Genomic DNA, 14,485 nt, shown 5'->3' on the forward strand with positions numbered 1-14,485 from the left:
ACATAAAGCACATGCCGCACACACTGAGAGGGCACCTATTTTTGAGCTATGGCAGATGTGGCCATTGGCTGTGATGGTTAATCCAGAATACTGGGTTTGATACAAGGAGATTTAGCCATAACCATGATACGAACATCTGTCAGGCTCCCCTTTCGAGCTCTCTAACCCAGGCAGTACAAAAGCGGAATATTTTTTCTCTTACCATTTTGATGAAGAAGAGGAAAAGCAGTTAATAGTTTTGGAACCTGAGGTAAGTGCACAAGGAATTAATCAATGTAGGATGTTCCATGGCCTAGAAAAAGAGGTGCCTGATTCACTACCGCTTATGTAATATGTTTTCCACAATTCTACATGCTTTGTATTTGTGATACATTCAAATTGACAAATGTTCTTTATGTTTTCAACAAATATTATTGAGGCGACAGTAAATACAACTGCAGTTCATTAATACATATACTGATAAAAGCAGGTATGACAATGCAGTTATAAGTATACTGGACAAGGTGGAGACATTTAGAAACCTATTTTGCCTGGTTAGAAGTTCAAAGACAGTATATATGTATATATATGTGTGTGTGTGTAGTTAAAATAACATTGAATTAATAGTTTATTTAATAGACTGGATAGAAAGGTTACTGTTATTATCACTGCATTACTCAGTAGGTGAACCAGTGCTAACTGTTTCAAAGATAATGTAAAATTGTATTCCTATTTGTTTTTTGCTTAGTTTTTTTTTTTTTTAATGAAAAGAGGCTATATGGGGTTGTGTTTTAATTAGTCAACTTGGCTTGAAGTTTATACTTTATAAGTTGACTCAAGCGTTGTTTTGCTCCCATCATGGATGCATTTGATTTCAATATGACATTCATGCTATCATCTTTTAGAATTAGCTGAAGATAATAAATGCATATATCATCTGAAATTTGCAACTGCACACTTAAATGCAGATAGTTTGAAGTGTTCAGAAGTGGTTTATTATATTTGAAGTGTTGCAGTGTCAGTGTAATGTAGATGGCACTCTTAACTTTATAAAGTTTAATAAACCTCTGCATTCGATACTCAAATTATCTGAAAATGTGGTCAAGTTCTGTTATTTGACATTTGAATTTTCTTTTATACTTTGCAAAAGCACTTTTAATTCAGGATCATACCCTCACTGCCTGCAGCTTGCAAAGAGCGTAAAATAACTGCACACGCAGACCACATTCACAGCATGACATGTTGCCTTGAATAAAAATGAGGGGGGGGGGAATGTGAGCATGCCAATGGACATGACGATTTTAGATTGACTGATGAAATGAAATTTTAATGATCCTTGACAGAAATTGGGTCACTGCAGCAGCATACAGCACAGAAGGAAAACAGAACAGATGTTGAAGGCAAAGTAAGTTAGGCAATTAACGATGACATTATTACAGCATTAAAGAAAATGATTCTCAAGATGCAATGTGTCCTAGAAAAATCAATATGATGTATTAATCATCGAAACATTGCTGGCAAAAGGTTCCATTAAATAAGGGAATAACTGTATTAATTACTTGTAAAATACCACATTCAGCGACACATAAGCGATAGGCTAATTATTTTTTAAGGTCACACTCTTGGTGGGCCAGTCATATTTGAAGATAAATTAATGAATAAAAAATGTCAGATTACATTTGATAGTATGTTCTCATGACTTTAAATGCACTGTAGTCACCTAAAGCTACTTTTTGTTATCATGGGTAAATTGGGCCTGCAGCAAATGAATTATCTATCCTCAGCAACATTTGTCAAAAAAACACCCCAAAAGAGCCCAAAACGATAAGGGTTTCATAACATTTATAAACAGAGATGGGCAGTAATATGTTAAAAGTAACGTGTTACAGCAGAGGTTCCCAAAGTGTGGGGCCCGCCCCCTAGGGGGACAGGGTGAAATAAACCGCAATGTGGTGGTTGGGGGAGGGGGGGGTCAAACATTTTTCTTGTCAAACAAAGGGGGGTCTAGCAAAAAAAGTTTGGGAACCACTGTGTTACAGTAATCCGATTAGTAATGAGTAAAGGATTAACATTGCAAAAAAGTAATTAGATTACTGTTACTTTCTCGTAAGCACGCTGCGTTACTGCATTACTAAACCGTGATTTTGTTTGCTTTATGCAATGTGCATAAAGTTAAAAGTTTAAAGCTAATAAAACAAGTTTTAAAAATAGACTTTTTAATTTGATTCACATTTATATGATGGACTATGCAGAAAAAATTGAATCTTACCTAAGTAACTAAGCAATAGTAACTAATTACTTTTGAAACTAATTAATCAATAAAGCAACAGGATTAATTTCTATGAGAGGTAATCAGTAAGTAGTAACTAATTACTATTTTCAAGTAACTTGACCAACACTTTTCATAACATAGTGAAGAAATACTATATTTAAAGACTAGTTGATGTCTCCCATTCAAACTACAGGTAACTGTAATCTGCTAAAGCAATCCCAAGGGGGTTTCTGGTGCAGCACACAGAAACTTTTAAGTAAAGAAACTTTTAAGATTATATATGTTCTACCATATTAGCATGAATGTGACCTCTAGAGTATTTTCAGAAACTGTACATCACACTTTTTGTCTTAGATATGTTTAATTAAATGTAGACTGTCCAGGTTTCAACTGTCTAGTTATTGAGCTGAGGTGAAGTTGAAGAATTTGGAGGTAGTCTTCCTTCTTCATTATTCTAATCACTTTGTGCAATGAGTAATTTAAATGAATTCCACTGCAAAGAAGACTGATGAAATATGCAGTCAGAATTATGCCAGAAGCTTGTCAATGGCAACCAAAAGCACCTGGCCAAGGTGCAACTTGCTAAGAGACATTTAACCAAATACAAGCGGGAGGTAATATATGCTTCTGACCTTGTACGTATACTTTCGGCCCTATGTGGATTAGAGAAAATTGAAATTAAATCCAGTTATTGTTTTTTTTCAGTGCAGCAATATGTGAATTATAACACATTATCATAGCGTATTCATAAATAGCACTGCTGCAATGTCCATGCGATGCAGATATTCCAACGTTTGCATGCAGCAGAGATAATTGCACATACAGTTATTATGTTGCAATAATTATATTACATTAAAGCAGTGTCTGTAATTCATCAGCACCTGTCTGCCTTTATTTCCTGATAAGTCCATGTAGCAAACCCTACAAAGTCATTGTGGAGAAGATAACAGTCCATACACAGCAATGGTAATGGTACAGACTGTGTAAATATATACCATATTGGCATGTTAGCATTACCAAAGCACAGCAGCACTTCGAAACAGCTTTGCAATTCTGAAACAAGCTATGTCTGTATTTTTTTTTTATTGCATCAGCAGAAGCATTTTTTTTTTTTCAACAACCGAACCATCAATTCTGATATCAGACTAATGACACTGCTGAAACGATGCAGCCTCATCAACACATACAGCTGCTCTGTAAGCAGTGAGTAATTTCAGCTTATTACCCCTGGTACACCGAGTAAGTACCCAACTCCCAGCTCATGTTTTAGCCCTGCACTGAATATCTGATTTAGTTTTAACTGGTTTGGAGACCAACAGACGAAGGGCAAACTACAATCTTTTTTTGTGTGCTTCTTTGCAACAGGATTAAAGGTAAACATGCATAATCCAGTGTAATTCTCTAGACTGACCGAGTGACCTTGCAGTCACATTCAATATCAGTAAATCATTTTTGCCAGAAAACAACATCCATGCAATAAATGTTCAGTAATCCAAGTTGATGACTGAGATGCAGAAGTCCTCCCCCTCACGTGTCACCATAGTTTATTAATCAGCAGATGCTAGAATTTTATTTTAGCACTAAACTCAGGGCTCAACAAGAAACAATGTTATTGTGTATCCTGCCTTGTTATGATCAGCTCTCGTGTTTTCTGGTACTGATGTGCTTTTTTTCTTTTTTGTTTCTTCTTCTTGCTTTTGAACAAAGGCAGAAAATCCTTGACTGACCTGAAGACATTTAGTCGAATGGCAAGCGTATAACATAAAGAAAAACACAGGAATCTCCAGTAAGCACTATCTCAATACATGTATGTGTATATATGTAGCTATGACATCACATTAAAATTGGAATAACTTTGTGGAAATCAATCATAAATTAATATTTTAACATGTCATTTTTGGGGCCAAACTCTACAAAACATGAAACATTGATTCTATAAAACATGCTTCTTGTAGTATTTGATAATAATTTTATATATATATATATATATATATATATATATATATATATATATATATATATATATATATATATACACACACACATACAATTAAAAAAATTAATCAACAGATTCTGTTTAAAAAGAAAGAAAAAAAGTTTTGCTTTTGTAAATGTTTTGTGTTGTAGTCAATGATTTAGGCCCTTATAAAAGTTGTACAATAAAGACATAGTATACGCTTACTGAAATTGGAAGTGGTAAGTTACTCAAAGCACTTCAGAGTAATCAGCCTCTCTCCTTTCTCTCAGCAGCAACATACACTGAACCTTTAGATAACATGCTCCCCACTTGAGAGAGGGGAAGAGCAGTTTGAACTTTACTCCATGATTCGATTGAATGCAGTACCCTGCACTGACATTTACTTGTAAGCCAGCAGCGATTTGTACAATCAAAGGTGGATTCAAAGCTGCACCTTTTGCTGCTGTTTTCTTGATCCAAGTAACTATCTGCATTGTCTGGGGAAAATGTAAACAACATTTAAATTCAATATTTTGATGGAATAAATTCACAAATTGGGCTGGATTGTATTGGTGAGTGTGCATTCAGTCAGTGTTATTATGGACACACGCTCACCAATCCCAGGGTGTCAATCCTTGTAACCTTATGCCTTGCTGATGTCAGAACTCGGAGTTTGCCTGTTATTTTTTCTCATAACTGCAAACACAGCACATGGTCACTGTGGCCGACAAGTAGACTTTAAACTTCTGTCTCAATTCTGAATCCAGCCAATCCCAGTTCTCTTAAACCAGACACACTCTGGACAGGTTATTACAGGACCGCTCTCAAGTCACTTTATTTTATATATAACACAACCAGGTGCAATATATGACTTCATTCAATGAGAGTCTGATCTTGTCTCACCCCTCTCTGTGATGACAGATCACCTCACCTTTTAGTGTTGACATTTGTGAGATATACACTATATATATATCATGGATATAACACTTTTCAAGTAACACTTGGAACAAAGTAGGTCATTCCAGGTCATCAATGATTAACACTTCCTTTTTTGACTATTGTCTATTTCATAAATTTGTATTCCCTTTGACTGATGCTTTGTTCATTGGTAAATTCATTGGCTTTTTGAGCTTTTGCAGCAAAAGGTCATCTGATTCTCAAATGTTTATTCATGATGTTGCAGGTCTTAGTTTCCTTCTCCAGCTCTGAGCTATTGTAATAAATTTACTGTCTTGCACTCAAGCTTTGCTCCACACTTACATTTTACTGCTGTTATTGGTGAAGTTGGGTTTTTGTTTTTTTAAATCTGTGGCTCATCCATAGCACAAAGGCTATTGATACCCTTAATGTTGCATCACTTCCCCTTCCTCATCTATACTGAAAACTACAAAAATATTTAACTTTACAGTAATACAGCAAAGGACGCAGGCTCTGTGCAGAAGCACTAATTGATTTTTTCTGTTTGCTTTTCTTCATATAACAGCTGGTGCAGTAAAACCATGGGCAAGTCAGGGAGTAAAGTTCTCATAGAAACCTCTGTGGATGGGGTTCAAGCACAGGTAAAAGCAGCCACCTTGAACACAACACACAACCTTCACACACAAACACATCCAGAACCTAACTGGCAAACACACATATAATATCTGTGTGTTCAGTAAAAACCCATTACCCTACTGTGAGTGTTAATGCTCTGGTGGTTAGAAAAATATGTGATTCCTGGTAAAATGGGCCAGCTGCTGTACTCTCTGGCTATGACAGGTTATGCAACCAGATCAGACACAGCTTCCTTTCACACTTCAATTTTTTTCACATCCCTCCATCATACCTATAATCATCAAAATACATTACTGTGCTTTGGAAAATCCATTTTAGCCATTAATAACAGGGCTAAAGAGATGCTCTGAGTGATGGATAGAAAAACAGTTATTTTCTCTTCAAAAAAACAAAAAAAAAGCCTTTAAATCTTTATGTAAACTTCTCACAATAACCGACGTAGCTAGATCAAATTTCCCGTGTGATCTTTGTACTGTAACTTTTTAAGTAAATTAAGAACATTTTACAGTTTTTCTTGCACTTTTTCCTATACACAGCAAATCTCTCCAAATGCCGTGGGAGATGTTTTAATTAACGGCCATAAATAAAGAAAAAAAAATATTTTGGCACCATCATCACTTTAGGTCATTTTTTTTTAAATGCAAACAGTGAAGCCAGATATGATGAAATCAAAAAGAAGAAGAGAACAAATTTAACAAAAAAGTAACTGCTAATTTCACAGAGCTTGAATTTCTTATCACCATAATTTACTGTTTAGAAACAACTATTAGTATGAAAAACGGACCATTTACAAACTGGATTCTAAGTAACTGAAGGTTTACTAAATTTGATGAGGCCTCAGAGTTAGTATTCATTTAATTATTTATACTAAAAATAGATGCACTTGTGTAATGGCTTTGTGAATAAATGGCTCTCTGCTGTTGTTGTTGTTGGACCTTGCTGAAGCGTTTTCTAGTCAGACAGTGCCTCCTTTTTTAACTCTGCCAGAGACTTTACTTTGAATCAAAGGCCTCTGTTACTTTTCCAACTCAGACGTCTTTGTGCTTTGTGAGAATTCAAAAGTGAGACATCTGAATTAAAAGCATTTCCTTTTCTACACTTCTTCAATGAGTTCAGTGAGTTTCACATTAGGGTAAATTGTGCTTTTTCTTTGCTGTTCCTTTCATGCCCTGTCTAATGGATCTGGATAGTGTTACGCTTCCTGGAGCAGGATGCACAGAATTAAATTAATATTTCAAAATGTTTATAATGTTTTCCTGCTGCACGCAGAAATGTGCTTTCTTCACTTAAAGCTCAGCTTTACCATCATATTAAATGCGAGTTCACCCTGAACAAGGGCATGTACCAGCAGGAGTTTGTGACATTACAACTTGTTCGCATCCAATGATGGTCCAGTGCAATAAGAAGGAAAACTTAGACAGTTCAGTGAAATAGGACACACATTGTAATCAGTAGGGAAACATTTGAAACAAATAATATTTTGATATTAACTTTTTAAATTATTTAATTAGGTAGAATGCGGAGATAGATAATCACAAAAGTGCTAAATTATTTATAGAGCTTAAAACATGTTTAAAGGGTACCTTAATATACTGGATCTTGAATGAAATAGACATGTGGAGTTTTTTGGGAATCTCAGCATCGTTTTAAATAGATACAGAAGTTAGAAACAGCTGTTGTTTAAGACCACATAAAGAGGAGGCCACATTCAAGATTCACTGTATAAACTTATATTAACAAAACAAAAATCACTGAAACTATAAGAGCCTGGGGGCCTGGCGTTGAAAAGATAGGAGTCTAAGTTGACCACACAATGGCCCTAAAACCCAAAGTTTCCAATCTTCAACTAATTAAAAAGTGCATAAACTATCAAATAGTACTGTAAAAAAGAAAAAGACCTAAATCCCAAAAAGCCGCAAAAAAAAAAAAAAAAAAAAAAAATCAAACTATTGGAAAAGAGACTCCTTTTCTCCAGACTCGCTTAAATTGGTTCAGATGTGTCCTTGTAGTCTTTGCTTCAGTGTTTCATGCTCATATTTTAAAAGAGGCTTTTGAATTTCTAGCACCTAAACTTTGAAAAAGGCGTCCTCAGTTTGTCAGATCAAATGAATCTGTGGTTTGTTTTAAAGGCTGCTGCCCGTTGTCTGTAGCCTTTTGTTCTCCTAATATGTGTGTAAAGGACTGTGTATGCATGAAAGACTGTTCACATGTCTAAATATGTACACTACTTTTTAATGTGTAATGTTGTTGTTGTTTTTTATCCAAACTGTGAAGCACTTTAAAACTGTGTGTTTTAAAATGTTATTATTATTATTATTATTATTATTATTATTATTATTATTATTATTATTATTATTACTATTATTCCAGTGCGTAATATCCTTGGTCATCTACTGTATTTTCCCCTCAGTGCCCCAAATTTTCTTTCATTCCTTAACCTAGCTGACCCAAATTTCCTGTGCCAAGTGAGTGTACTTTTCAACTTATGCTGTGGCTAAAAGTCATACCCTAACACCCAATCTCTACTTGTTCTTGCTGACTGGGTGCCATCATTGTAAGCTCTTGTGACTGGGTGGTGGGCTCCACAAGACGAATCTAGACTGAAGTGCATTGCTTCACTGGGATTAGGGATTAAGATTTCCCTGGCTGCTTTGGTTGAGTAAATCTGGGGATTATGATGTCGACAGCCTGTGGCTGCAGGAGAGGAAATTGAATTGTGACGGACGGAACACCGATGGCCCAGAATTACAGCGCAGTGAGTGAGAAGTCAGAGATGGGAGTCCATGTCTGTGCCTTTCTCCTGCTCAGGAAAACCTCCGCTGGACACCATTTACTGCCTTAGGGGTGTAGGGATTGCTTACATAGCAGAATCAATCTGAGTAGATGTTTAGGATGTTGATTGTGTGTTAAGAAGATTTCTGTGTCACTGGTAATCCTGCTCTGACCTGTGAAGCATCAGGTGGTGAGTACTGTGAACTGCAACAGGAAACACTTACATATTAACCAAAGGATTTCTCACTTGTTGTACAACTGAAGTCAGTGTTAAAGAGAATATCTTGTCTCTATGTGTGAGACTCCAAAAACATGAGAAGCTGTGTAAATCTGACTGTGTAAGATAACAAACTGACACATTCAGTGCCAACTTACTGTGTTCATGTGTGCCTGTCTGTCTGTGCATAAGCCAACCCCTGCTGTTGCTCCTCCTGCTGCTGCTGCTGCTGCTGTTAAATTCGAAGGACAAACTAAAACCAGCAGGATGAAGGTGAAATGGACCCAGCTGGGTTTGGTGTTCTTCCTCATATTGTCACTGGTGATGACAGGATGCTTCTTCTGGCAATATCAAATGCCAAAAGTCCAGCCAGGTGAGAGCACGTGATTGGTGTCAGGTGAATAAAAACCTCAAACAAAGCACATTTATATTGATTAACATTATATTAATTATAACACAGATGCAAATAAAAAAAAGTCACAATTTAGGGATTTTATACAGGCTTTTCTTAAAATAGTTATTTAGGTCAGGCTAAATATTGCAATTAGCCTCCAGACTGTGAGCTGTGGATTATTTGAGATTTCAGGCACTCTCTTGAGACTTGAAATAAAATAAACTGTCTTTCATGATATGATTTTTCACACAAATTGCACAAAAGTATTATACTTTTGTGTCACTCAAGTCTTTCCTTAGACAGTTTTCCTTAAAACTGTCTAAAAAGCAGCTGGAGAAGCTTTTTTTTTAATCTTCACTGTGCTTTCTTTCTGGACAAATGATTAATATGCACTTGGTTACAGCCAAATTAATCATTTGACAAGCAGGTCCTCAATGTGCTATCCAGTTACAGTCAGTTCCTTATGTACATCCACTAAATGCCTCTTTCTTATCTGATGTGAATGCAAAAATGAGACACTCAAGATATACAGATCTCTTAATTATGAGATAAAACAATCTCATAATTGTATGATCTTTATCTTGTAATTATGAGATGTACCAGTAGCTTTCTTAGTGGGAGCATTTGTAGCATCATTGCAAGTTCAAAATCTCAGAAAGCGGCTTCAGGTAAGGTAAGCTAAGAACTTTAATGCACTAAAGCAAACCCAGCACAAGATATGTAATGTGATTCTACATGAATAAAGAGGATATTAATGGGAAAGGTCTTTTGAAAGAAATCAGCTCTTTAGAATTAAAAGGGAAATAATAAATCCATTAAAATATTACATTAATGCATGACGCGGTCACATGCTTTTTGATGAAAGAGTTATGTATCGCACGTTTTGTGAAATTGGATCCTATAAGAACAGTGAGGTTCATTTAAAAAAAAGCAGAGAATTATTGAACCTCCAGCTCACTTAGACTACATTATACTTGCCTTGACTGACAGTATCAAGTGGTGATTCCAGTAGTCTACCCTCTCCCTCTGCTCTTTATTTCTCTTTTCCCCTTGCACTGTCTATACCACCCAGATGAAGGAATGGGTCGCAGTGCCAAATCAGAGATGATGTGTCCCCGTTTCCCAGAGCCTCTACCTCTGGAGCATCCTATCCCCAGTCTAAAAGAAGCATTGGAAAAGGTGAGACGGGTTTGTCATGCACAGACCACAGACTTAAATCTGCAGGCGCTTTTCCAGCATGTCCATTTAAGTTGGAGTAAATTTACAGGCTGGCCAGTAATCCTTAACACCAAATGTCGGTTCAGTTGACAGAGGGAGATTAAAGACATAGTGGATGAAAAATCTGAGAGTCTGTCTGAGCAAAAGGTTGTGTTACTGTAGCCAGGAGGTTGCACTGTAGTACCCACTAGAGAATTTGGGAATGCAATGTAGTGGATGCACATAACTGCAGTAACCACAGAAATAAACTGAAATGAGCATAAAGTCTGGTAAATCTAAGGCGGAGCAGATGATTGCCATTTACACTTTACTTTGTATTTTCTATCATTTGAGAAAAGCTTCTTTTACTGTAATCTCAGCAGCCACCAAAGCCAAACAGAAAATGGATAAAAGACATGTGAACATTTGATCTGATTACACTGAAAATGTTCTTGTGCTAACATTGCCAATTGCTAATTAATGTAGATAGATAGATAGATAGATAGATAGATAGATAGATAGTAGGGGTGCAACGATACACAAAATTCACGGTTCGGTTCGGTTCTGTCATGGTCCGGGTGAGTGCTGGCTTTTCCTGCGTGCCAGTAAATCCATCACTGGGCAGAGTCACCACACCCCTCGTTTGTGGCACCTGTGTGTAATTTGCTGGGAGGCTCTTAAGACCAGCGTTCTCAAACATTCCTTGCTGGAACGTCAGCTAACCCACCTTCACAGTGGATTGGATCTTGCTGCCTGTAACCACTCAACTCCCCGTCGCTGGCCTGCTACTATTCTCGGGCTATTCACCTGCCTGCCTCCCTCCCTGCCCTACACTTCACAGTGAGTGTACACGAACTGGTTTAGCCTCACTCGGACCACTAATCCCCTCCTAGCCTCGCCGTCAACCCAGACAATGACTCAGAGAAACCCTGTGACCCTGTACCTTGTATGCCTGCTCTGGAAAATCCCAAGTAACGTGCCCAGCCCGATAAAGACACTATTTCCTTTTGGCTTTGCTGCTGCACACGCAGTGTGATTCTTGTTTATTGGTTTAACAATTATTTTGGAGATGGTCTAGCCAAGACTTGTTTACTTTCTCAGCATTCCTGGTAACAGCTTATCTGCTAGCCCTTGCTAATCACAGTGTGTTTGTAGCTACAGATTCTTAGTACCATAATCAGAAACTTTATGTTAGTAGGTAGCCAATGTTCAGAGGTCTATGTTTTCCCTCTCGCCCTTAGTTCACGTATAGCATTTTTGTTTCTTTTACCTCCTTCATGGTGTGCCATTTTTTTTGAGTGCCAAATAAATTGTTCGTTGGCACTATACCTCCAAGCCTCCGTGTGGTGTCTGCATTTGAGTCCACTTACCTGTGTCTGGCCGCCCGGTCGTGACAGTTTCGATACTTTGGTGTCACGGTTCGATATTGTTTCAATACAAAAAAATGTTCGTGCCTTTTTAATTTGTCATTTATTAAAATTCTAAATATATATTTTAACTCAAAAGTACAGTTTTTAAATTTAATGTTGCTGAAACAACAAAATAATAAAAAAATCTATCTGATCGAGAAATCACTCATCTTTGGAAAAGAGTTTATTACAGAGAAATGGCTCTTTCCAAAATAAAAGCTATACTATACACTTCTTCTGGGCTATATTCTCAGCAGCATATTAAACATATCAGGTCCCCATAAGGAGAATCATGTGCTAACGGCTGTCTAAATGACTCGGGTAAAGTTTGTAGCATGCGTGCTTGTTGTTTTTGTCTGATTCCACTTGTCTTTGCACTAGGATGATGTCGGCGTAAATGTGCTGTCATATTCGTTGTGTTCCCACTAGTGCTGTCAGCGTTAATCTCGTTAAAATGACATTAACGCCATAACGTGGCAAATCTCCGTTAACGAGTTACCACGGATCATCCCGTGCGTGGGGCTGGACGGTGTCAACACATTAACGAGCTAACTGCGCTAACGCACTAGTTCCCACCAATGTAATTGAGCATTGCGTGGCACATCCGACATACTGTTTTACTTTTGTCCATGACACGCTTACCTTCAGGGTCATACGTCACATGAAAACCAAAATAGTTCCAAACATCTGAATTAGGGTGGGGGAAGTTCAATTTGCCATGTTGCATCTTGCTAGCTTGCCCTGCGCTCAGTGAATCTGCGTTCGACTACTCCGCCTAGGCTGCACTGTCGAGCGCAGATCCACTGAGCGCTCAACACAGACAGCATCGTCAGAAGGAAAGTTGATAAAATAAATTAAAAATGTTGTATTGTTCATACATATGCATACCGAACCGAAAGCACTGTATCAAACGGTTCAATATCAATACGAGTATTGTTGCACCCCTAATAGATAGATAGATAGATAGATAGATGCCACCTTCATATCTTTAAAATAAAGTTCTAACATGAAGCAAAGAATAAGAAGTTCATTAACTGGAAATATTTTGGAACTAACTTCTTGCTGTGTCTCACCCAGGTGGACGTTTTGCTTCGGCAGACCATCAACCCTATCAGCCTTCCTGCCTTGTCGGCCATCGTAATCCTAAATGACACTGTTTTGTGGACAGGCAACTTTGGAAAGCGGAATGCCAGCGACCCTCACTCAGGACCAACAAACGAGTACACAATCTACAGGTGAGTGCCTTAAAGCTCATTCATAGGTCTTATGATCCTGTCTATAAAAGTCCAAACTTCATTAAACTGCTTGATTAAAGAATAAAATATTGAAAATTATAAGAAAATATTCATAACAGCTTGTGAATAGAATAGTCTTCCCTGGTCCACAAAAATAATGACATAATGATAATGAGGTGTACATTACCTGTTCAATTATATATTCTTGGAGCAGCAGCTGGAGCAGGTCCTTTATAGAAATACTCTTAAAACCAAAACTAAATTAAGCTGTTTTCACACAGGCACTGCAGCCCCGACCTTTTCTGGGACTTACCCGACAGAGGTGCAAATGTCAGATCAGGCATTAGCCACTCTTTACCCTAACCAGCTCCCCTATACAAAGTCCATGTCAAATGTGTGAATACGGCAACCGATATAGCAGTCCAGTGTGTGCATCATGTGTTTGCCTGCTGCACACAATATATAAGCAGTATTTCCAGTCCCACATGAATCATCAAAAAGTGTCTGAAGGTCAAGTGTGAAAGCATCTTTAAATACATTTTCCATAGATTTTGCATATCTGCTCCTGCAAAGAATAATGTAAATCATTTAATATCATTATAGTTTGTTTATTTAGCTCTAAACTAGTCATACTTACATACAATGAGCCCAAGAGTCTTGGAATCAGAGATAACAAATGTATGTGTTTTCAAATGTGAACTTCCTTCAAGCTCATTGAAAGTCTCACATTTATAATTCAGAAGGCATGACCTCTGTCTGATCTATTGCCAAACAGCTGATGCCATCTTTTGTTACTAAAAGTGTTAAGTGCTACTGCTTCCACTATTAATGTCACAGTCTGCAGCTCTGCTGGCAACAGGCCCGCTGCTCATGTTTCCGCAGACCTGCCTTGCAGCTGTTTGCCAGATGTCCTCGGGCTTTCCCTCCTGTTCTCTTAACCTGACTAGATCACTCTTCAAAACACTAGTTCCCAGTTGTCAGTGGCTCCAAGATCCTCCCCCCCCCCCCCCCCCCCCCCCCCCCCCCCCCAACACACACACACACACACACACAACCACATCGTTCTTTTGTGCTCGTTAACCCTTTTAGGAGTTTGCTCGATTGGTTTCTTGCAGCCTGTTAGCTCCATTTGCTGATTGCTGAATGCCTATTTATTCGAACTGGCTGCTGCCTGTAAATGTCTGATTTAGTTTACCTGTTGTGGATGCCTTCTATGGTGCTGACCCTTGATCACATAACCATCGTGTAAGCCTTTGCACCCACTGCTGCTACCTGGGTAACAGGTGGAGGGCTAGATCATGTTACGAAACAATTCAGCCAGCACACATCTGGATAGTATCAGTGTCATGACAGTCCACACTAGCTCAAGAGGTTAAGTGAAATGAGATCAAAATTTATAACTTCTAACAATGTTCAAAGTCAAAAAATGCAGCAGATCAGATTTTCATGATTTTCTTTATTTCTTTTGTGTTTTTAATCAAATAATTTTCTATTTCAGT

General features: G+C 37.7%; 1 protein-coding gene across 3 annotated transcripts in view; it reads left to right on the forward strand.

Annotated features, from left to right (window-relative positions):
* Positions 1-14,485, forward strand: part of lactbl1b (lactamase, beta-like 1b) — a 26,299-nt gene continuing 11,814 nt past the window's right edge. The window contains exons 1-6 of one of the 3 annotated variants that reach the window (XM_084929186.1): positions 1-250; positions 3,959-4,037; positions 5,692-5,767; positions 8,944-9,124; positions 10,218-10,324; positions 12,829-12,986. In XM_084929186.1, the coding sequence (XP_084785312.1) occupies positions 5,708-5,767; positions 8,944-9,124; positions 10,218-10,324; positions 12,829-12,986 (506 nt within the window). In that variant the 5' untranslated portion in view covers positions 1-250; positions 3,959-4,037; positions 5,692-5,707. Of the gene's footprint in view, positions 251-3,958; positions 4,038-5,691; positions 8,725-8,943; positions 9,125-10,217; positions 10,325-12,828; positions 12,987-14,485 lie in introns of all 3 variants that reach the window. The other 2 variants (XM_084929188.1, XM_084929187.1) reach the window with 2 other exon arrangements.

The sequence above is a fragment of the Perissodus microlepis genome, chromosome 5, assembly GCF_051167445.1.
Source record: "Perissodus microlepis isolate ML-2025 ecotype Zambia chromosome 5, ASM5116744v1, whole genome shotgun sequence".
Lineage (NCBI taxonomy): Eukaryota > Metazoa > Chordata > Actinopteri > Cichliformes > Cichlidae > Perissodus > Perissodus microlepis.